Source organism: Sorex araneus, chromosome 2 (genome assembly GCF_027595985.1).
Source record: "Sorex araneus isolate mSorAra2 chromosome 2, mSorAra2.pri, whole genome shotgun sequence".
In the NCBI taxonomy this organism is placed as follows: Eukaryota; Metazoa; Chordata; class Mammalia; order Eulipotyphla; family Soricidae; genus Sorex; species Sorex araneus.
This window is the reverse complement of record NC_073303.1, coordinates 8,855,237-8,880,837: the sequence shown is the minus strand read 5'-3', so window position 1 is coordinate 8,880,837 and position 25,601 is coordinate 8,855,237. Positions and strand designations below refer to the sequence as shown.

Here is a 25,601-nt window from a genome sequence, read left to right as displayed (position 1 = left end):
TTAGGGTACCATATGTGGTGAAGGAGATTGTATACATGGTTTGACCATTTGCAGGGCAATCATCCCAAGCACTTACTATCGCTATGTCCCCCCAACCCAGGTTTGACCTCCTGTACCCCATATAATCCTCTGAGCCCACTAGGAGTGATCCTGAGTGCAAGTCAGATAGGTAAAGAACTCACAAATTTCATAAACAATAAAATATGATCCCATCAAAAATGGGAAAGGAGATTACTAGACCTTTCCCTCAAGAGGACATATGGTCAGCCAGCACACTTAGAAAAAAGTGGTTTTTGTCACCTTTTATCAAGACATTTCATCAAAATGAAAATCAAAACAATAGTACAATATCATCTCCCACGAGTAAGAGTGTCATATATGAAGAAGGACTGGAGGGAGGATATTGCTGGCGGGCTGTGGTGACAGAGGAATCCACATTCACTGTTGCTGAGAGTGTTGTCTGGCTCAGGCACTAGGATAACACCATGAAGACTTTTTGAGAACTTTAAAAATAAAGACCTAAGTTAGAGAGTACAGGGGTTAAGCTCTGGCCTCAGGTATGGCTGACGCCAATCCAATCCGTGGCTCTACACATGGTTTTCCTGAGCACCACCAGAGTCATCTCTGAGTACTTCGGGGTGTGCCCCCCATTGTAGCTGAGACATCAAAGTCCCCACAGAAGACTCACAGCCTTTCCCCACAGCACAGAGAGGTGGCTCCCAGCTGACAACAATCCCTCTGGCCATTAGTGGTTCCCCTGCTGTCCTGAGCACTGAGTCCTGCAGAGGGACAGCGAGGAGGAAGGAGACAGAGCAGAGACAGTAGGAGGGGCTGGGGTGGGCCTGTGCCTGATGCCCAGGAGCACTCTCCTGGGCACACCTGTTTCCCCACATCCTCCTGGGCTGCTTCAAACAATCAGGGACCTAGAAGAGCCAAGACAAGCTGAGCAGGAAGACTCCTGGGTTCCCCTGGGCCTTCGTGGCAAAGGTGCCAAGGTCTGAAGTCGGAGTCTGGGAGCTGAGCTGTGGCTCCTGCTTAGCCTCGGCCTGAGGACACAGAACAGTTTCCCGGTTATGACTTGTCCCTCTTACTGCTCAAGAGGGTCTTCAAGGACCTGCCCCCTAACCTGAGGGCAAGCTCAGCAGGAAACACACTGGCAACTTCTCTCATTTCCTGCCCCAACCCTACAGGGCTCCAACCCCATGGTGGTGGTTTCCTTTCTGGGTTTAATCCAGTGGGAGTGAACTTCCTTGTCAGGCCTGAGAGAATCGCAGCTACAGAGACAATCAGGGAACAAGCCTGTGCTGTCTGCTGTGTGGAGAAGGTACTGACAGTCCAGGGCGGACTCTGCTCTGTGTGTGTGTGTGTGTGTGTGTGTGTGTGTGTGTTTGTGTGTGTGTGTGTGTAACATCTGGGCAGGGTCCAGACTTTGCTTTCTTGTTCTTTCTTCATCTTTTTCTTTCACTTTCAGGAGACTCCATATCTCCTCTCAGCAGCTCGGGGATGTGAGGCCCGTGAAGGCCCCATATCATCCCTCAGGGCTCAGAGGAGCGGAGGGGCTTCTCCGCAGACCACAGCTCCTGTCAGAGGAAGTAACTGGCCTTTGATGAAAGTTTCTACAGGAGATTCTCCTGTCTCCAGGGGAGGAGCGCTATGATTAAAGAGAAAACGCTTGTTGTTATGCTTCATCCTTCCTTTACTCCCCTCCCCACCAACTCTCTGCAGTGGGAACTGGGGCACAGGCCCAGTTTCAGAAGCAGCTGCAGCCTTGGGGGCAGGACATAATCCAGCTCCCTGTCTCTGCCTGGGAGGTCCTCCCTGTGCACCCAGGGTCCAGCAGCCAGTGTCCCACAGACCAGGCCTTCCCCATTGCTCGCACCTCACTACATCCTGGAGCTGCTGACATTCTCTCTTTGGTCACTCTAAACCTCTGGAGGAGCCTGAGTCACCCCCTGATTCTCCACGAGCTCTGCTCTCATGAACACCCCTTCACCCCACAGCTCTTTGAATTCTTGTTCCTTCAGGTCTATCTGTTTTTTCTCATTTCTGCCTCCTGTCACGGCATCAGTTTTGCCCTTACAATGTTAAACAAATGTGATATATTTTGAAAAGTACTTTCCCTTTTTTTTTCTTTTTCGACCACACCTGGCGATGCACAGGGGTTACTCCTGGCTTTGCACTCAGAAATTACTCCTGACGATGCTAGGACTGGAGTGATAGCACAGTGGGTAGGGCATTTGCCTTGCATGCAGCGGACCCGGGTTCGATTCCTCTGTCCCTCTCGAGAGCCCGGCAAGCTATCGAGAATATCTTGCCTGCATGGCAGAGCTTGGCAAGCTCCCCGTGGCACATTCAATATGCCAAAAACAGTAACAACAAGTCTCAGAATGGAGACATTGCTGGTGCCCACTCGAGCAAACTGAAGAGCAACGGGACTACAGTGCTGCAGTGCAGTGCGATTGTTTCTCAATCCTTGTAGTTGAAAGTTGTGAGAGGCAAGAACTCTGTAGATTATCACCATAGTGGAAGGTGAAAAACATCTGTATATAAGGTATCTTTGCCTCCTTCTTAGATCATTTGAAAAAAATAGAGCGATTGTATGGTATTATAGTTAAGGGAACTCCCCTTTTCCATATCTCCTCATTCTCCAAATTATACTTGAGCTAAACCTTATCACAAAGAAAAGCGTTACCTCTGTACCATCTCTCCAACCCTGAAATTTTCATTTTAATTATTTCTTAGAATGCTTTTATTCTCAATGACAATTGCACAAGAACTTTGTTCAGGATGATAACAGGTACAATCTTTGTTATTTAAAAAATGTTGGGGGAGCAGGAGGCGAGTGAGATAGGCTGTGTTTGCGTCATCCCAGAAGGTATTCTCTATGACTCTAAAGAAATAATTCCCAATAATTAGAGAAAAATTCCATAACAGGAACTTTAGTTTAAGAAGCAGCATTAGTTGTTGGATTATGTCATCACTGTCAGGTCACAGAAGCATTTGTATCTACCTCATGCTGCGTCTACCCCACCCCCACAAATACTCAGCAGTGAAAATAGGGGACAGAGCTCCCCACAGCTGTAATGAAGTGGATGAAGGGCAAAGTCCTGTGTAACTTCTTGTTCTCTGTGCTCTCTGTCTCAACTCCTCACTGGTGGACACCAGGGGGAAAATGCCAGGATTCACAGAGTCCTGCCATCCCAATCTGTTCTCCCTGCCCCACTTCCAGGTGTCTGTCACGGCCATAGGCTCCAGTCTCTCTGACCTTCTGGGAGAGCAGGTTGGCCTGGAGAAGTGACTGTCTGGGTCTCCAGGAGCTCTGCTCTCAGGATAACCCCTTCCCCTCCCACCTCTTTCCATTCTCTGTCCTCAGGTCAGAGAGACTGATGGGAAGGACACCCGGCTCTTCTGGTTGACAACCTTATTATCATCATGGTAATAGCTCTAGGGAGCACAGGTCTCATCACCCATGTTATTTATTTATTTAGCAGTGGGAATAAGGTAGCAAGAGCTTAGAATCAATGATCCAGTGCAGACATGATTTTTCTGAAGGAATCCTACAAATACCACCTAATTTCAGTCCTAGTTACAAGAAATCAACCCAGTAGTGATGAGGTGCCTTTTCAACGTGGGAGTCTCACCTCCCCCAATGAATTTCTCTCCTTCGCTCCAACCTTTGCGAGGAAGCCTGTCCTTTTCTCATTCTCTCTGAGTCCCATGTCCAAAATATTTCTAGAAAGAAAATAGATTCTTTGATCTGCTCTCGTTTCACCATAGACTGAAGCAATCAATAAGCAACTGAAATGCAATAATGCAGTTCGATTGAAGGAACTGAACATGACATTTTATTTCATTTTAATTATACTCAGTTTGAGGAACCAAGTGTGATTGTGACATAGTCATTCACAACACAGCTCCATAAAACGAATATTCTCAATCTTAATCCACATCTCTCTCAGAGAGTTTTCAAGCTCAGAGGAGGCCCAGAAACTCTAGTGGAGTGCATTTCTCAGACACTAGAAATTTCCGACTGCTTCATCCCTGTCTCTTGATCCAATATTGCAGCATTTCCAGAAAAACCATGGCCTCAACTATACTTACCAAGAAGTTGAGGGAAGAAGCTACCTGCCCCATCTGCCTGGAGCTGATGACTGAGCCCGTGAGCATCGACTGTGGGCACAGCTACTGCCGCCAGTGCATTGTGGGCTTTACTGGGAACTGTAGTTCTGAAACATCGTCTCCAAGGACATTTCATTGTCCCCAGTGTAGGAAACCTTTTAAAAGTGATAGTCTCCGGCCCAACAGGCAGTTGGAAAATATCATTCAAACCATCAAGGAGACAGAGCATGAAAGATTGTGTGAGAAACATGGCGAGCAGCTCCACCTGTTCTGTGAGGATGACGGTCAGCTCATCTGCTTCTGCTGTGAGCGGTCACCACAGCACAAAGGACATGTCACTGCTCTTGCTGAAGATGCGTGCCAAGGTTACAGGGTGAGTGTGGAGGTCAAAGCCTCCTAAAAACCTCATCTGCCGTTGCTCTGAAACCTGTTTTACTTACTTATTTGACAGAAATTATTTTCATTGTAGTCTGTGCTTCAATGTGCTCTGTCACTTGCTGCAAAGGTGACCTGTCACAAAAATCTCACTAAAAAATCCTGTGCTCAATCTGCCTCAATCCATTTATCAACCAGCCACCCCCCTCGCCCCTAGCTCCTCAAGGCTTCCCTCCTTGGTCAAAATCCAAGTGCTGGGGTTTCCTTTTCCTTACTCAGTTTCTTTATGTTCAATTTATGAGTGGCATCACCCGGGATTTGTATTTCTCTTCTGAATTATTCTTTCTCTACTTACATCTCTACTCCATCCAAATTGTCACAAATGAGAACATTTTTATTTATTTATTTATCAAAAAATTAATTTTTAGAACATTGCAAAACTGTACATGATTGGAATTCAGTCATACAGTGTTCCAACAACCATCCCTCCACTAGAGTACATTTCCCAGCACCAGTGTCCCCAGGTTCCCTCCCATCACCCCCACCCCCACTGCTTGCCTGCCTCTGACAGGTGACTTTCTTCTCTCTCTCTCTCTCTCTCTCTCTCTCTCTCTCTCTCTCTCTCTCTCTCTCTCCCCTTTTGTACATTGTGGTTTCCAATATTGATGCTGAAAGGTTATCAAGAATATCCCTTACCTACTTTTAACCCTCAGATTTTGTCCAGCGTGATCATCCCCAGCTATTATTGTCATAATGGTCTCTTCTGTATTTTATTTATTTTCAGTCCCACACACATTTGTGGTTAGTTCCAACCATTAACCAGTCCTCCTAGCCCCTGTTTTTTCCTGGCCCTGGGTGAATATATATATATATGTGTTTGTGTGTATATACATATATATGTATATATGTATATATACATATATACACATACATATATGTTCGTGTATATATACATACATATATGTATATACATGTTTTATATATGTAAAACAAATGAATGCAGTAATTCTATATTTGTCCACTTCCTTCTGACTCATTTCACTCAGAATGGTACTCTCCATGTCCATCCAATTATAAGCAAATTTCATGACTTCATTTTTCCTTAGAGCTGCATACTATTCCATTGTGTAAATTTGCCATAGTTTCTTTATCCATTTATCTGTTCTTTGGTACTCAGGTTCTTTCCAGATTCTGGCTATGATGAATAATGCTGCAATGAACATAGGAGTTCAGATAGTGTTTCTGCTGTGCGTTTTTGGGCCCCCAGGGTATATCCCTAGAAGAGGCATTGCTGGATCAAATGGGAGCTCAATTTTCTAATTTTCCAAAACAAAACGTGCATATTGTTTTCCAAAAAGGCTGGACCAGTCGGCATTCCCATGAACAATGGAGGAGAATCTCTTTCTTCCCACATCCACACCAACACTGGTTGCTTTTGTTCTTTTGGGTGTGTGCCATTCTCTCTGATGTGAGATGATATCTCACTTTTGTTTTGATCTGATCTCTCTGATTATTAGTGATGAAGAATATTTTTCATGTGTCTTTTATCCATTTGAATTTCTTTGAGAAAGTTTCTGTTCATTTCATCATCCCATTTTCTTATGGTTTTGGATTTTTTTCTTGTAGTTTTCAGCCAATGCCTTGTATATCCTTGATATTAACCCCTTACCAGAAGGGTATTGGGTGAATATCCTTGCCCACTCCATAGGCTGTCTTTGTATTCTTGTCACTATTTTCTTTGAGGTGCAGAAGTTTCTTAGTTTAAGATAGTTCCATTTTTTTTGATTTCTGCTTCCACTTGTTTGGTCAGTGGCTTTCAGCATTGAAGATACCTTTAGCTTCAATGTCGTGGAGGGCTTTGCCGACTTTGTCTTCAATGTACCTATGGATTCTGGTCTGATGTTGAGGTCTTTAATCCGTTTTGATCTGACTTTTGTGCATGGTGTTGGGTAGAGGTCTGATCCCATTGTTTTGCATGTAGCTGTCCAGTTTTGCCAGCACCATTTGTTAAAGAGGTTTTCCTTGCTCCACTTTATATTTCTTGCTCCCTAACCAAAGATTAGTGATCATATATTTGACAATGTGTGTAAGGATATTCAACCCTATTCCATTGGTGTGCGGATCTGTTTTTGTTCCAATACCTTGCCTTTTAACATATTACTGCTTTGTAGTAGAACTTGAGGTTGGGGAAGGTGATGCCTCCCATCTTTTATCCCCAAGAATTGCTTTAGCTATTCATGGGGTCTTATTCTTTAAAATTTCAGGAGCATTTGATTAATTTCTTTGAAGAATGTCATGAGTATCCTTATAGGGATCGCATTAAATCTGTATAATGCTTTGGGAGTGTTGCCATTTTGACAATGGAAAATATTAATACTCCCAATCGATGAGCAGGGATATGTTTCCATTTCCTCATGTCCCCTTTTATTTCTTGAAGTAGAGTTTTGTAGTTTTCTTCGTAAAGGTCTTTTATCTCCTTAGACAAGCTGACTACAAGATACTTGATTTTCTGAGGCATGACTGTGAATGGGATATAGGAAAACCAGATAAATACCTCACCTGCTGACCCCCACTACATCCACTACCCAGCCACTGCCACACTCCAGGATGCTCTCCAGACTGCGCAGCCGCACAACACACCATAAGACACTTAATACCCATTTTCCATAACTCCCGCACCGTATTTGATAGGGTTCAAATATGGTGTGAACCATGAGAACACCTCTAAGGGTGATTGGAGGCCGCTTTAAAAGCCTCCATCCCTCTCATATCATGATTCTTGGTGGTGGAATATGTGCACTGGTGAAGGGATGGGTGTTTGAGCATTGTATAACTGAAACTTAAACCTGAAAGCTTTGTAACTTTCCACATGGTGAATCAATAAAAGAATTAAAAAAAATAAATAAAAGCCTCCATCCCTCTCGGAGAGCTTGGCAAGCTACCGGGAGTATCCTGCCCACACAGCAGAGCCTAGCAAGCTACCCATGGTGTATTCAATATGCCAAAAACAGTAACAACAATGGGCCTCATTCACCTGACACCAAAAGAGCCCCCAAAACAGCAGCATTAAGAAAGATGAGCAAGGAGAGGCTGAAAAAATCTCAGGGTCGAACTAGACTGCCAAAACAAAGAAAAACTAAAATGACTGTCTGTACTTTCAATGCACGTGCACTGGCATCAGAAGCATCCATCGAAGATCTGATGGTGCAAGCACAGAAGATCAAATACGACGTCATTGGTCTGACTGAAACAAGAAGACATCGATAACATCATGCCATTTTCGACACTGGAGAAGAATTGTTCCTCAGAACATGTGACAACAGAGGCATCAGTGGCATTGGTGTCCTTGTCAACATGAACTTGGCCATGAGCATTGATTCATTCGAATACCTAACAACCTGAATCGAACGATTACGCTTGAATAGATGTGACTCACTGCCAGCAGTTTCTATCTTTGTTGTCTAGGCACCAACATAAAACTATGACGAAGATGAAGTTGAGAAGTTCTACATGGAACTGGAAAGATTCTATAAAGAAGACCACACCTTCTTCAAGATCATTGTTGGTGATTTTAATGCCAAGATAGGACTGAGAAGGTCGCCCGAAGAACTCCACATTGGGACTCATGGCCTAGAATGGAGCGATCAGGGTGAGAGACTGTAGAGTTCATCATGTCAACCAAGACCATCCACAGTAACTTACAGTTCCAGAAGGCTGAATCTAAATGCTGGACATGGGAGTCTCCCGGTGGATAGTTCCACAATAAAATTGACCACATCATATTCAATCAAAAGTTTTGACTGAAAGGAAGAAGTCAAAGAGAGAAGAGCAGCAGTGTTGGCTGATGTGGCAGAAGCTTGGAAAAGTATTCGCAATGCTCGCCTGTCCTTCACCAACTACAAGACCAAGATGACTGCCCTCTGTCCTGATGAATCTATCACATCTTCCAGAAAGGCAATGGAGAGGATTAATCATGACTTCTACTCAGATCTCTTTGACAGCCACATCCACCTGCCCACATACCAAATTCCACAGGATGGCAGGATGGATATGTCGTTCCCAATGTCCTCCCTTCCGAAATTTGACACACCATTTCATCAGAATAGACGCATACAGCACCCGGTCTGGACAAGGTCATTTTCAATATGCACCTAAAATGTTCAGGGCTTGCTCCTGGATCTGAGCTTAGGCATCACTCCTGACTGTATCACTGCTGAGGCCATGATGTGAGTAGAGGGAAATATAGGCGAAGCCACAAGAATAGAAATTAAACCTTCTTCCTGGGCACAGTTGAAATTATTAATCATACCTTAAAGGAGCCTGGAAACTGAATGTTTTTGTAGCTTAGGACAAATGTTGACATGAGAAAACCATTCTGTCTCAAAATAAAATAGAGCTACCAATTTCTAAGATTCATATTATTCCCACAAATATAGGCTGGGGGCATAGTTGACTAAAGACTGAGAGGGCTGGTTAACTCTTTAGAAGTGAATGCCTAGGAATGAACCCTAGTGAGAGGTTTAGATTAACATATATGCAAAGGCATGTATGAAGACTGCCTTGAACTTTGGTGGAATAACAGAGGGGGCAATGTCCTGCTGAATCATTTCTTAACCCTGTGGAAGTGACATGCAGCAGAAGCTGGGAAAAGTATTCACAATGCTTGCCTGTCCTTCGCCAACTACAAGACCAAGATAACTGCCCTCTGACGTCCTGATGGATCTATCACATCTTCTAGAAGGGCAATGGAAAGGATTATTCACAACTTCTACTCAGATCTCTTCAACAGCCACGTCCACCTACCCACATACCAAATTCTGCAGGATGGATATGCAATTCCCAACGTCCTACTTTCCGAAATTCGACATGCCATTTCATCAGTAAAGACTCTTACAGCACCCGGTTCAGACAAGGTCAGACCCAAACACCTAAAGAATCTGCCACCAGTACTCCTCAATGCAGTGCCTAGGCTCTTCACACGCTACCTGTCAGAATGCAAGTTTCCATCCCAATGAAAAACCAGCAGGACTGTTCTGTTGTACAAGAAGGGAGACATCCGTGACATTGGCAAATATCTCCCAATCTGCCTGTTATCCATCGTCTACAACTTGTTCACTCGAGTCATCATGAATAGAATAGGCAGAACACTAAACAATGGACAACCATGTGGGCAAGCCGGGTTCCGAAAAGGATTCAGCACAATCGACCATATCCACACAGTGACCAAACTCATTGAAGTTTCACGAGAGTTCAAGATGCTGCTCTGTCTAACGTTCATCTATTTAAAGAAGGACTTTGACTCTGTTGAGATTGAAGCCCTAGCCAAACAAGGCGTACAAACTCAGTACTTCAAGATCCCCTGTGAGCTGTATTACAGATTCACCACCAGAATCTCACCATTCTACAGGGAAGTGATCATTGATGTAAAGAGAGGGGTTCGGCAGGGTGATACTGTTTCACAGAAACTCTTCAGTGCCACCCTCGAAAATATCATGCGACGACTGGAATGGGAAGGAATAGGAGTGAAGACAGACGGTCAGCAATTACACCACCTCCACTTCACTGATGTCATCGTTCTCATAACACCAAACATTAGCCAAGCAGCACAAATGCTGGCTGACTTCAACCGCAAGTGTGGAAAGGTCAGACTGCAGCTGAATCTCAGCAAAATGATGTTCATGAAAAACAAACTAGTCCCTGACATTCCATTTGCTCTCAATGGAATGAACATCTCTGAATGTAGCAGCTATGTGTATTTGGGTTGAGAACTCAACATGAGGAACGACTTGGCACCAGAACTGCGTAGGATGAAGAGAACAGCGTGGAACGCCTTCAAGAGCGTTGAAGAAGTGGTTAAGAGGATGAAGAACCTCTGGGTCTGGGCACATCTTTTCGACTCCACCGTTCTTCCTGCACTAACATATGCCTCAGAGACTTGGGCCCTATGCAAACAGGGTGAGAACGCTATTTGGGTATCCCAAAGAGGAATCAAAAGAGCTATGCTAGGAGTATCACATCTCACTCAAGTGAGAGAAGGGATCCAGAGTTCTGACCTCCATCGATGGTCAAGAATCAGGGATGCTGTCTCGTTTGCCAAAGTGTTTGCCAAAAATCAGATGGGCTGGGCATGTAATGCGATTCAAAGATGATGGCTGGACTAGCGCTGTTACCAACTTGATTCCATGGGACGTCAAAGACCACGTGGGGGGCTGGAGTGGTAGCACAGCGGGTAGGGTGTTTGCCTTGCACTCGGCCGACCCGGGTTCTAATCCCAGCATCCCATATGGTCCCCTGAGCACCGCCAGGGGTAATTCCTGAGTGCAGAGCCAGGAGTAACCCCTGTGCATCGCCTGGTGTGACCCAAAAACCAAAAAAAAAAAAAAAGACAACGTGGCCAGCCAACAAGATGGTCAGACTTCATCAAAACACTGAATGAACGATTTAAGTCTCTTTCTGTTCCTGGAGTGAGCAGATATCATTGGGCTACAGTAGCACGTGACAGGGACAAATGGAGATGTTACTGGTATCCATTAGAGCAAATTGAAGATCAACTGGATGACAAGTGATACAACTGATGTAGAAGTGAGGAATCTGTTGTCTCCTTGAACAAGTTTATGAACCCCTTATGAATAATTGATTTATACAACACAGAAATTATGGTGAGCATCTTATTAGTTTTGCAGATTGCCATGGAGATCAACTGTGTTACTGGACTAATTACTCTTTCTCTCAGCAGGTAAGGACTCACCAAATATGTAATGTTATTCTAATTGTCTCAAAGTCTGTGATTTCTGTTGGATGTTGTGAAGAGTTATCCAATTGCAAAACTAACACCCAGTTTTTCCCACAGGAACAACTCCAAAAAGCAGTTTGGAAACTGAGCATAACACGCATAAAATATATGCAGCTGAGGCAAAACACAACTCTGAGAATAACTCACTGGAAGGTAAGAGTTTGAAGCTTCTGGTGGTCAAACTATATGCCATCACCGTGTCTAGTAGTAGGTATTGTTTGGTAAAAGCACTATGAGGGTTTATTACTCAATAAACAGTCCAAATTGTTAAAATTAATGTAGAAAGCACCATTTTTCTTTACTCTTAGTTATATGCATCTATTACATTTTTACTGCAAATACTTCAACCTTGTGAAAAAAAATTATGTAGCATTCCTAATATATGAGTTGGAGAAGAAGAAATATTATAGCTGACCTTGAAAGATGCTTGATGCAACTCAAATTCTCAAACTTTGAAAGTACCTACCTGTTTTAAAACCTGAACTGCACCATTTTGGTGTATTTTCCACAGTCCAGTACCTGACACTCAAGTTTGTCAGCTAAAGAGACCAACTATTTCTGGATAGAGAGAGACATTTATTCTGATGAGTTGCATTGAGCTCAATTTCATGAGGCTATTAGTATGGAGAACCAGAACTCCCACAAGAACATAGAAAAGACAATTGCAGAATTTGGGTCTCTAGTACAGTGATCAACCAGATTCCCTATGGATGGAAACAATTTTTTTATTGATATAGATATAGTATATTAGACTAAAATATTATCACACGGACAAGTAAGCCATTTTTGCTCTTTCATGGTGTCTTAAACCTCAGCCCTTATTCTTTTTTATTTTTTAAGAAATTTAATTGGATCACCGTGAGATACAGTCACAAAATTGCAAGACTGGCTTCAGTCAAGCAATGCTCGAGCACCCATCCTTACACCAGTGCACATTTTCCACCACCATTGTTCCCAGTGTCCCACTCCAACCCCACCCCGCTCCCTTCCTTTATGGCAGGTACAATCCTTCTTTCTCTCTCTCTCTAATTTTGGGCATTACGATTTGAAATACAGATATCATGAGGTCATCGTCAGTCATTATACTCTATATGAAAATGTCCAATATCATCTCTCAAAAGAAAGCCTTTTGCTTTCATTTCTGGCCTTTTGAGTGGTGTGAAGATCCTCACAATTAAAAAAAAACTCATTTTATAAATACATGAATTGAAGCTATGCTTGACTCCCACTTAAAAATAAATAAGCTGCCCTTTTATTAATTTCGGATACACTGGAACACACTCTGAAATGAGAAAGATAAATGGGAAATTAAAATTCTGGTCCCCACCTCACCAAATAAAACCTGTGTCCTACAGGACAGATCATTTGTTTTAGCTATAATCACACATTAGGGTGCTTAATTGAATCCGGAGTTGGTATTTCTAGTATTTTTGATCAGAATCTGCCAACTGGGCCTCTCCCTGGTGAGATTCAAGAACTCACCAGGGTGGTCATCTTTACTCAAGTTGTGATGTCTCAGTTACAAACTTCAAAAAGATCCAAGAAGAAACTTCAGAATTTTCTTGAACTGAAAGTTTATCTGAAACACAGGAACACATATTTATATAACAATAAAAATTCCTATTTATTTTTATAATTCACATTTTATTTACCTTGGCCCAACTCTATTTTGCACTTTATTCGTACTCCTTACACCACCTTCTTGGTGAAGCAGAAGGAATTTATCCAGATAACTGTGTATAATGGTGAGGACCTCTTCAACCTTTGAATATCTGCCACCTGAGCATAACTCTGGTCTAGGGAACATGGAGAACTCTTTAGACTATGACACACTGACCGAGGACCATTTTTTTTTTTTTTTGTGTGTGTGTGTGTGTGTGTGAGCGAGTATGACATAAAAGTCACTTTCCTTATCCTTTTGAGTGGACAGCTCCATGGCAGTTAAGTTTGTACATACGCTTGTGCAACCATTACTTTTATCTACTTGCAAAATTCATTCATAATCAAAACTGAAACTCTCTCTCTTCCTAGTCCTCAAACATCTTCCTCCTATTTTCTGGTATCACTGTCTCTATGATATCACTTACCTCACATCAGTAGAGTTCTATAATATTGGCCCTCTCTTTCTGGTTTACATTGCTTTGCTCACTACCTAGTTAACTCATACATGTTGCACATTGTGTCAAAAGTTCCTTCCTTATTACTACTGAATATATCTCATTTGTTTCCATGTTATTTGTATTGTGTATGGATGCATTGTTAATGAACATTAATCTGTATTCACATTCTGAGTACTTTTCTTTCTTATAGGAGAAAATAAAGCGTGAGAAAGAAAGAATCAACTCTGAATTTTCAAGTCTTCACACATTCCTGCACCAGGAGGAGGAGTTATATATGTGTCAACTGGAGAAAGAAAGAGAGCAGAAGCTGAGCAGTCTGCAGGACAATGTAGCCCATCTGGACAACAAACTACAGGAACTCGAGAACCACATCCAGGAACTGGACAAGAAATGTCAGGACTCAGCACAGAATTTGCTGCAGGTGAGTCTGAGAAGTTGGAGGAAACAGACGAGATGTCTTATTCCCATGCCAGTCAGAGCAGAATGGTGATCAATATGGAAGATTAACAAGGCCTACTTCCTCAGGTCAGACTCTCTCCCTTTATCTCACCTTGCTCAGCATAACACCCTGGAGTTATAGCTGAGATGCATGAGTTGTTGGATTTCACCTTTCCTTATTGTCCGTGTACAACAGTTCCTTATCCTCTATGTGTTCTTGGGTATTTGGGATGATTCTAGGTCTTAGCCATTGTGATGGACACCATAGTAAACACAGAAAAGCAAATATATTTTAAAATTAATATAATTGTGCTCTTTGGAATGATCCCCAGAGCTCACAACTGTAGATTTTATGGAAGCTCAGTTCTTCATTTTGGGCTGTCTCCTCTACAAGTGCGAATCTGTATCCTAGTTTAACTTCAAAGCAAGCAAGCACTGTGTATTAGAAAAGACGCCATTGTTTCTCACAACTTTCCCCCATTTTATGTTTTTGTTCTCTATTGCTTTCAAGTAGAGTTTTGCCGTTTAATGGTGTCCTATTAATATTCCTAATGAGTTTGGTTTAATAGGAACTTCTTTAGCTTTACTTTCTTTACAATTTTTTTTCATTCCCTCAAGTTAGACTGTTGACTTAGTTGGATTGAGTATTCTTATGGGGTTTTCATTTCATCCAACTTGTTTGCTATGTCAAACCATTCTTTACTAGCCTAGACTAATTTCATTACTATGGTGGTTTCTTTATTTATATATATGTTTTGTTTTTATTGTGGTGCTCTCAAGATTTTATTTCGATCTCTCTGACTTTTGTCATTCTACAGTGTGTCTGAGAGTTCTTTATCTAAGATAGTTTTGTTTTCCAGGAGATGAAGGTCACCAAGCAAGTTGTGAGGGCAGAGTGACCATAAGGTTAAGAGTAGAGAAGAGATAAACTAGTGGGGAAAATAGCCCAGTAGGTGCCAAATGGGGTGTTAATGGGCATTTTTGTGGACTGCTAAAAGTTTTCTTGCTGAATGTATCTAAGCACTTATTGAATTCAATAAGTCTGTGAAGAAGTGCCTATAATTATTGTCTCATGATTCAGCTAAGAAAATGGGATTCAAGCCACTTTACTAGTTCACACAGCTTAAAGATACAAGGGGCTAGTACTCAAGTCTGATTTAGATTGGAACCGTTCACAGCATTCCTTTAAAATGAGTATATCTTCTGTTTCCTAGAGTTGAAGATGAAGAGTCAGCCATGCCATTGATATCATGTTGCTAATTTTGAACCCTTTTAACACATCTGTAAGAGTTGTTAAGCTAATGTTAACTAATAAGTTCTGAAAATCTTTATATAGAGTTATTTTCCTTACACAATTTAAAATAAAACTTTATTTTATTTGTTGTCAGGCTCTCCCCACATCTGCCACCTGTGATCTTTGAAATATATTTCCCAGGTCTGATAAAGGTGGGATATAGGAGGATCCATAAGTCTGTCCAGATCCTTTGAATCAGTGGTAGTCATGAGTTAGCAGTTTTTGCTATGGAAATACACAGTTTCACTTTCCCAGTAAGATAAAGGCATATCACTCACTGTCTCCTTATCTCTCTGTATCTGTCTCTGTCTCTCTGTGTCTCTGTCTTTCTCTCTCTCTCTTTTCTCTCTCTTCCTGTTGTTTTTTCATGCACTATCAATGATGTTCAGGGGACATTATTGCTGCAGTTCTCAGGGTCCTTGGAAGAACATGTGGGGATTGAACGTGGCCCTCCGCCATGCAAAGCATGATTTCAGCCCTTTACAATAGATCTCTACCTGATCAATATTTCTTGCCCATTCTCATTTGCCTCTCTCTTTTCCTTTATTGCTTAGATTATTTTACCCTTTGGTCTTACTCAAGTTTAAGGTAAAATCACCACAAGTGCCACAACCTTCCTGACTTTCAGGAAAACTCCCTTGGTCATTGCCCTTGGCTATAGCCAGTTGTTCCTCATTATTGCACATAACAGTAGACCAAGGAAATACCACAAAATGGAAATTTTGCCCGCTAATCAGTATATGTTCCAGTGGGCATTGCATTGTTATTTCTCTAGATGTAGGGCACTTAAACGTAAATGTACTCAGTATGTCATCCCTGGTAGCCCTGTAGTCTGTTATTCTATGCCAGGAAATGTTGTCTGGAGCTCATGATAGGCTCAGGCTGTCTATTTTACAATGAGAAAATGAAATCAGAGTTGTGCCATTTTCAAGGCTAACATAATTATATAATACAGAACTGGACCCAGAGATCACACTCATCACCACTTCCCAAAACTCAACTGCCACTCATAAAATAATTCACAGTAGGTGTTTAGTTTCCAGTCATCCATATTGGTGAGGACGATGTTTTAGGACTGCTTCTCTGAGAGTTGATCCTACAATGAGGAATTGAGTGAAGGCCACGCACTTAAAATGTGTCCCAAGGGGAGGCAATGAGGGTATGAAAGAAGCAGGTAACGAAAAAGGAGGTTATCATGCCTATCTATGATTCAGGACAATGTTTTGGGATCTCAGACAATATCTCAGACTGATCTCCTGGGGATCCCAAGAGACAAAAATGGCATTGCTAAGGATTCCCCACTTAGAGCTTGGACTTCTCAGTCTCTGTGTCAGTTATTTAGGATTTTCATATCCCATGAGTTATCTGTCAACTCCTCTGCTAGAACCTTCCAATGAACTTTTAAGTTCACTTACTTCAGTAAACTTCCCAACCTGTCTAATACATTATCTTGATTTATTGGAGATCTTTTATTTTGTTTCTCTTAATTCATCGAAGCTTACAATTGTTACTTTGAGAAAATTGTTGCCGTCTACAACTTTCCACTCAGAGAAAATGAGCAAATAAGCTCCTGGTTGCTTGGGGACTTTCCAGACTTTTGTCTTCACCCCATAAATTGTGTGGGCTCTCAATCTTCTTAATTCTTTAGCCAGGCCGTGAGATTTAGGGGTGAGGTGTGGTTTTTGCTGTTTAGAACATCAAGTCTAAGGTTGACTTACATCCATGATTTCCACAGAGAATTTAAAGTTTGTGTTGTAACCAGCCTCTGCCAAGACAGTGCTATACTCAGAGGCACTCAGAGCCTGTGTTTCATTAAATTTTGCAGTTGTCTGATTCATAGGACAACTTTCTCCCCATCTTGGCTCCTCTGATGCCTGGAGGTTTGTTTAGTTTCAAAACAGAATTGAAGGTTGTATAATAATTTGTGATTATGCGACTATTGTGCCATCGAGTGGTACAGCTATCAACACCTAATCATCTCAGTCACAGAGATTCTGCGTGGACTCAGAACTCAGATTTATGATAAGCAGTGTTCAATATGGACTCAATCTAAGAAAATCACAACATTGAAAGCAAGTGGTACCCCGGGCATCCTTCCGATCCATTTCCCAATAGCCATAGGTTTATGTGCTTTCAGACACTAATTCTCCCCGCAGCCTCCTATAAGGAAGACAGCTGACTGAGAGGTTGATAAAGAGGCAGTAATGTGCATCCAAAAAAGGACTCAGGTGGGAATCAATCTATTAGAAATGCATCAATGTTGACAGATAGGGTCTCAGTGGTGCCTCAACAGGAATAAAATTACACTGTTCCTGAAGCCTTGGTTGTATTTACACCCTTGGGTTCCCATACCTTACATCGCTGGAGGAGAGTTTATAGAGAACTGCTGTGCATGCCATTCTCCACGAGGCTCAGATGTTCCTACATTCATCTTTGCTTTTGTTTCTTACAGGATATAAAGGACACTTTGGGCAGGTGAGTGCCCCATATCATCAGTGTGGGCAGGGGAGGGTCATGGGTATAGAGACATGGATGGAAGGAGCCGCTGAAGGAATCTCTGGTCTCTGCTTATTCTAGGTACTCAGCTATTAGTGTGGAAGCACCAAAAGATGTTTCTTTGGAGGTGCATACTGTGTGCGATATCTCTAAGCTTAACTTTAATGTGAGAAGAGTTTTAAAGCGCTATCAAGGTATGTTGATTTTAGAATCCCTTAGTAATATTTTATTTAACTCTCAATGTATGCAAGAAAGGTAGGTGATTATCATTCACTGGGGTGCAAGTGATGTAAAGACCTTGACCAGTAACTATCTGTCACTGTCACTGTTATCCTGTTGCTCATCAATTTGCTTGAGTGGGCACCAGTAACGTCTCCATCTTGAGATTGTTACTAATTTTGGCATATTGTATGTGCCATGGGTAGTTTGCCAGGCTCTGCCGTGTGGGCAAGATACTCTCGGTATCTTGCCAGGATCTCTGAGAGGGGCAGAGGAATCAAACTCAGGTCTGCCGTGTGCAAGGCAAATGCCCTACCACTGTGCTATTGTTCCAGCCCTGACCCAGTAACACATTTTGAAATCCCAAGGCTGAGTTTTCTCTTTCTATAATTCTTTCTAATCATTGTTTTCTAAGTTTCTCCAATCTCTAATAAAAGTCAAAAGTTATGGAAAGAGAAAATAATTTTTAAATAGGGGACTATTAATTCAAACCTAATCTAAGGACCAGAGAGAAAGCTGAATGGACTGAGAAAATGCCTCGTGTTCAGAATGTTCATAACTGAAGGGAAGACAGCCTGGCTGTAGGATGACATTACTTTGCCCTTTCCCTCCTTGCCACAAGTAGCTTGTCCTGGTTTTCCCCAGAGTTTAGGCTTACCCCAGTCTCACCCATCAAGGTGTTCCAGAATCTCTCCCATCCCTTTGTTCAGCTATAATCACTTCTCCATGCTCTCTTCCCCAAAACAGTTAATCCGCGGCTTTCCCTTAATCTGACTGCTAATTTGCAAGGTCAGACCTTCCTAGGATACTGAATTTATATTATATAAATTGATATTGCCTTTCTCCTCTTCTTGTGCCTTTTGAATAATTTACTTTAAAGCTATGTCTGTTTTGTACAGACACAAGAAGACAATATTATGTTTTTATAACTTGGGAATTAATTGGCCTCGAATATTATTCCCTCCCGGGCCTCTGCTTTCTCCACTTAAGCCTCAGTTGCCCTCAGTTCCTAGCACCCCAAAGTAGGGTCCCCGACGTGGGACGGGAAGGATCCAGGGCAAGTGGTGAGTTATGTGCTACCCTGGCATCGAGATGGGCCTGGCCAAAGTGCCTAATTCTTAACTATAAGTTAAGAGCTTGATCATAGACAAATGCTGTCATGATCCAATAGTAATTATGAGACTGGGACCCTGCCAGGGATAGGAAAGACTGATCTGGCCTGAGCACTGTAGTCTGAGATTGAGATGGCCCCAGGAGAGCAATTCTATAAGCTTTAATGCATCTCTTATTGTGTCCATACAAAATAATTAATATTATGAATTCTTATATGTTTGCTGGCTGAGGAAAAGAGAAACACATTCATGGGACTCCGCCCTTGGGTGGATCCTCCTGCTGAAAGAGAATTAAGTCCTAGGAGAAGCATCCCCTAAGGGAAAGGAACCTTACCCTATTGATGGGGACCACACCTATGTGTATGCCCCAACCCCCTCATGCTGTGGAGATTTAACTAGGCTGTAAGAGTGGGTTGGGGGGCCAGATCCACGGGGCCAGATCCACGGGGGCAGATCCACGGGGAGAGATCCAGGAGAGCGGGAGAGAAGCGGAGGGAGAGAATGAAATAAACGGATCGAGCAACCAATTTGGCCTTCTTCCTTCTTCCTTCTGTCGCCTGCCTTTGACCGACAGCACACACAGCGGTTCCCGGGCACCGGACGCGGGCGGTGAGACAGAGCCGCCTAGAGAGCCCGTGAGTGCACTCGCTCCTCGGCGTTCTTTAGTTTTTCACACCTGGCATCCTAGTGCTTTGCCCTGATCAGCTGGTCCAGTTGGCCTGGAGTGACCGGGCCCCCTGCACCAGTTTGAGAGTCCCTTCCCCAAAATTCTGCTTTAGCCCTGATGTGCAATTTTACGGGTATGATTTTATTGTTATTCAATTTTGCAGATGTTCATATTATGATTGAAAAACTCTATTTCTGAATATATAAAATTTATGTTTATCTTTCAATGATTTGTCTTTAAGCTCATTGGATCAGAGTCAAGAAAAACTGTGTATGTATGCAATTAAAATTATATGTATTCATTTGGGTTTTTAAAAACTAAACTATGAGGTGACATCTGACTTGATTTTATGTTCAATGGTCACTCCTGGTAGTCCCCAGTGAACCATATGTGGTACAGGGAATCAAACCCGAGGCAGCCCAGTTCGAGGCAAGCATCTTACTATTGTATCTCTCTGGCACTATTGAAGTTTTTTACCTTTCTTCTCATTGACACTTTGGATTTTTCCCAATTGTTTAGGTAATATGAACTGAAAAACAACTCGTTACTGAGTCAGATTCATTTTAAGAACTGGTTGGAGAGAATCTTTATAATAAAGGGGTTATTTATAAAGATGAGAAGTAGGGTAGAGAACAAGGAATAGTCCAGCACCCAAGCAGGAATGGGTAGACAACCATCACTGGCCTGGGCCTCAAGTGGCAGGTAGAGGGCGCTGTGAGGGTGGGAGTGCGTGACAGGGGAGAGGAATGCAGAGCCTGCCAGTCAGCATGGGAAGGCCATGTGTACTTCACACTGCTACTCAGTTGCTTTGTGTCCCAGGGCCTTCTCAGTTCCTTTGTGTCCCAGAGCCTTCTCCTCTGCTTCCTGTTAGTTGACATAAGCAGAGAGACATGGGGAAGAGGGCCCGGGTGATGTGTCTACAATGGTCAGTCTTTCAAGGAGGCAGCAAGATGGGAAAAGTGGGGAAAGAACAGCAGAGATTTTAAGAAACACCAAGAAACACAGTACAGGAGATATGTCTGCATAAGGGATTTCTGGGAAATCAGTCCAGCTCTTGTACTTAATTTAGTAACCCAGTGAGTGGTTGACTCTTTTGAGTGGTTCTTATAGTGGTTAGCATCCTAGGGACTGGAATGATACTATAGCGGATTAGGCATTTGCCTTACATGCAACAGACCCAGGTTTGATCACCACACCCCATATGGTTCCTTGGGCACCATCAGGAGTAATTCCTGAGTGCAGAGCCAGGAGTTACCCTGAGCATTGCTGGAAATAGCCCCCAGTAAATATAAGACAAAATATTCTATTGATCAGAGTCATGCCATTGATCATTGATTTTCTTGAGCAGGCACCAGTAATGTCTCTATTCGTCCTAGCTCTAAGATTTTATTTATTTATTTATTTATTTATTTATTTATTTATTTATTTATTTATTTATTAGTGAATCATATGAGACAAAGTTACTGACTTACAGGTTTTAATGCTTATGTTTCAGTCATACAATGATCGAATACCCATCCCTCCACAGTGCCCATTTTCCACCCCCGATGGTCCCAGCACCCCCCCTACCACCCCCACCCTTCACCCCACCCTGACTCTGTGGCAGGGCATTTCCATTTGCTCGATCTCTCTTTTTGGATGTTGTGGTTTGCTACAGAGGTATTAAGTAGGCATCATGTTCAGTCTATAGGCTGTTTTCAGCCTGTATCTCCCATTCCTAGTGGGCCCACCTAGCGCCCTTTGCTTGGTGATCCCTTTTTTATCAGAGCCGCTTCTTCACCTAGAATGTGAGGTCAGCTTCCAAGCTGTGGAGCATTCCTCTTGGTATTTATCTCTACTATTCTTTGGCGTTAGTCTCTCATTCTGTTACTTTACATTCCACAAATGAGTACAATCTTTCTATGTCTGTCTCTCTCTTTCTGACTCATTTCACTTAACATGATACTTTCCATGTTGATCCATCCATGTGCAAATTTCATGACTTCATCTTTTCTAACAGCTGCATAGTATTTCATTGTGTTGATGTACCAAAGTTTCTTTAACCAGTCATCTGTTCAGCCCTGAGATTTTAGCAGCCTCTCTTTACTTGTTCTTATCAGTGGTACCGCATTGGAGACTCTTTCAGGGTAAGGGGAATGAGACCCATCATTGTTACTGTATTTAGCATACCAAATATGCCACAGGGAGCTTGCCAGGCTCTGCCGTGCAGGCAGGATGCTCTCGGTACCTTGCCAGGTTCTCTGAGAGGGAGAGCTCGGCTATAAGAAGTCGCGCAGCCATGAATGAGGCCACACGCTTCTGGGAGCATTGTTTTATAGTCTCTGGACCTTGGCCATTGATGGGATTACACGGTGCAGGGGACAGTTTGTGGCAGAGTCTCTTGCCCCACACCTGGATACAATTAATTTTGAAAATTGTATTTTAAAGTCAGAATCACACTTAAATTTATCATATAATTTCCTGTCTTTTCAACTCTTCATGTAGTTTTCATATATATTATCCCAGGTTTATTAAATTTTACTTATTTCTATGGAATACCAGTATCTTTTTAATTTTGTTTTTACATAGTTATTCACAATTATCCATTCTGTTTATTATTTGAATACCAATCCCACCATCACTGCACACTCGAATCACCATGTTATGAATGTTTCCACCCCAAATCCCAAACCACATCCCCAAAGCAGAACTGAAATAATTAATTTTGAGAATACCAGGGTCTAACATGAATTCGAGTAAGCTCTAAAATCCATGGAACAAGCATGTGTTTGTGATATGGATAGAATTCATGGGACCAGCATGTCTTAGTGACCTGGAAAACTCTAGGTCTTAGATCAGAATCTAAGATATTACTTGTCTTTTTTTTCTTTTTTGATACATAAATTGTAGTTGTTAGTGAAACTGTCTTATTTCTGCCTCAATATTCCATGATTTCTTAAGAGGAAATGGGCTTTAGAAATGACAGAACCCATGAAAATTCTGGTCAGTTATATTCCTTGTTTTTATAAGTGAGAGATAAGGATGATGATTTCATTATTCCTAGAAATTCTCAGATACTTTCCACTAATCAGACATTTTAATAAATATTATTCTTTAATTCACTCAGTCTTCCCCAACAGTCTCTGGTACATACATACTATTTTCAGTAAATTGAGACTAAAAATCATTTATAGATAAGAACAGAACTTAGGTTTGAATCTAGGCTGCCTATTTTTCAAAAAGACCCTGAGACTCAAAACATGCCAGGGGGGTCGCTGACATGGTGGTGGGTTTGGAGTTAAATGTTGAATGCCAAAAACTGTTATCAATATCTTGGTAAATTGCAATGAATAAATTAAAAAGTATTTTCCTCTAAAAAACAAGTCGAATAAGGCAGTGGCAGGGGGTAGAGCGCCCTTCATAAGGTATCCCCTTGAGATCAGAAAGTGAGGGGGTGCAAGACACGTGCATCTGGTGTCTGGTGTCTGAGGGCTGCCTCCCTAGCTTCCCCAGCGAGAGACAAAGAGACAGAGGACCAGGAACAGATGGTCAAAATGGCCCATTAGGGACCAGAGTGATAGTAGAGCAGATAGGGCGTTTGCCTTGCACGATCCCCAGAATCCCATATAGTCCCCCAAGCACTGCCAGGTGTAACTCCTTGAGTGCAGAGCCAGGAGGAACCCTCGGGCATCACCGGTGTGACCCAAAAATTGAACAAAGAAAAAATGTACAATTTAACACAGAGCTGCCAGCATACTTATGGAACATCTCAAGGGGGTTGAGCTATACAACTGCACATGGGCATGATTGATTGCTTACAGAGGTAAAGCATTTAGAAAGAGGCAATTCTCTTGGGATTAATTCAGGGAGACACTGTCTCCCAGGGAAATCTGTATTACTTTTCTTTCTCTCTTTACGTGTACATATTAAACAATTAAATATACTTCTTATTAATACTTGAAGTTTTTTGGATAAACACAGTAAGGGATATAGGTTCCACAAATTATTTCTCTAGTCTCTGAGGGCAAGCAGGAGTTTTGCCATAAATCCCAGACTAAGTCCTCAGGCCAGTTTAGCTTGTCCTTCCCCATGAGGGTTCTGTCTCTTAAGTCATGATGACTTGCATCAAGACGTTGCTTCTATGCTGCTAGACTGTCCCATTTCAATGCAGGGGTAGCTCGAAACTTGCCTTGGGTCCCTCCCAATCTCATGGGAGGACCTCCCTTGGCGGGGTGTTAGGAATTATGGCAATTGAAACCTGAGTCAAGTAACTATGATGGAAGCCGAGGAGTAGATATATTTCAAGCCAATCAACTCCCAAATATTAGGAGTGTAGTTAACGGTTTTTCCGTGTTTAAGCAAAGAACATTGCTCTATAGTAGAATACTATATAGGGAAAAACTATATAGGGAAATAGAAAAACAAGTAATTCATTGTAAATACAAAGTCCAGAATTACAAGAAAGTTTTGAAAGAAAGAAAGAGAGAGAAAGAGAGAAAGAAAGAAAGAAAGAAAGAAAGAAAGAAAGAAAGAAAGAAAGAAAGAAAGAAAGAAAGAAAGAAAGAAAGAAAGAAAGAGAGAGAGGAAGAAAGAAAGAAAGAGAGAAAGAGAGAAAGAAAGAAAGAAAGAAAGAGAGAGAAAGAAAGAGAGAGAGAGAGAAAGAAAGAAAGAAAGAAAGAAAGAAAGAAAGAAAGAAAGAAAGAAAGAAAGAAAGAAAGAAAGAAAGAAAGAAAGAAAGAAAGAAAGAAAGAAAGAAAGAAAGAAAGAAAGAAAGATCAAATCAAGTCCTTTATTCTTTTTTTTCCAGACAATGTGACTCTGGATCCCGATACTGCTCATCCAGATTTAAGCCTGTCTGACAATCAGAGAACAGTGGCTTACAAAGGAAGCATACCGATGTATCAAAATCCTGGAGGATTTAGTGTCTTATCCTGTATCCTGGGCCGTGAGCGCTTCACCTCAGGAAGACATTACTTTGAAGTGGATGTGCAAATAGGAGTTGAGTGGGGTGTCGGAGTTTGTCTGGAAAATGTACCAAGGGGCACTGACATTGTACAAGAGCCTCAGTCTGGATTCTGGGCCATCAGACTGAGAAAGGACAAGATCTGTTTAGTCCTTGCTTCTCCCCAAATCACCCTTCCCTTGAGGGTCCAGCCTCAAGTTGTAGGGATTATTCTAGACTGTGATGTTGGGCTTGTGTCCTTCTACAATGTTACTACTGGTTCCTACATCTACACCTTCCCCAAGGCCTCCTTCTCACATGCTCTTAGACCTTATTTTGAGGTTTATCCATTTTCTTCATTGTCCCTGATTTCCTCAAATAAGTAAGAAAAAAAGGAAAGTTTCCTTCTAGTTAAACCAGCATAGAAATTAGTTGGTAAATGCAGTTGGGAACAGAAATTGGATTTAATTTCTTCCTGGCTGTTTCTCCATAACTAGAACATTATCTCAAACATTTGTAATGCATAAAACCTGCATTTAAGTAATGTATATTAAGTAATATTCAGACTGTAACACGAAAGATAATGTACCTGCACTATAGTGGAATAATGTTCTTCATAACTAGGACATTATCTCAAACATTTGTAAAGCATAAAACCTGCATTTAAGTAATGCATATTAAGTAATATTCAGACTGTAACACGAAAGATGACGTACCTGCACTATAGAGGAATAAAGCAAGATTTCTTTTTATTGCCTTGCATATTTTGTGTAGAGAGTCTCCTCTCCTTCCCTCTTCATTATTTCAGATCTTTAATTTCCAAGACAACTTGTGAGCAGGATGACAGAAGCTCAGGAACTTCAGGTTTTCTCTGCTTGTTTGGTACCATGTGAACTCAAGGGGAGGGAATAGGGAAAGCTGCAATTATATCAGCGAAAACAAGAAAATTACTCTTCTGCTCATTGGCATGTTGATGAATAATCTGAGCTGCAGCCCTGAATGAGAGAGTAAGTGCAGACAGTGACCAACCTAGAGGGTCCTGCCCGT

At 42.0% G+C, this 25,601-nt stretch overlaps 1 protein-coding gene across 1 annotated transcript; it reads left to right on the top strand.

The window, feature by feature from the left end:
* Window positions 1–4,081: 4,081 nt before the first annotated feature.
* Window positions 4,082–24,943, top strand: LOC129401584 (E3 ubiquitin-protein ligase TRIM38-like). Its single transcript, XM_055124276.1, has 6 exons — window positions 4,082–4,492; window positions 11,345–11,440; window positions 13,598–13,828; window positions 17,592–17,614; window positions 17,717–17,829; window positions 24,420–24,943. Exons 1-6 carry the CDS (start codon window positions 4,082–4,084, stop codon window positions 24,938–24,940), a joined length of 1,395 nt encoding a protein of 464 aa, XP_054980251.1. The 3' UTR covers window positions 24,941–24,943.
* Window positions 24,944–25,601: the final 658 nt, after the last annotated feature.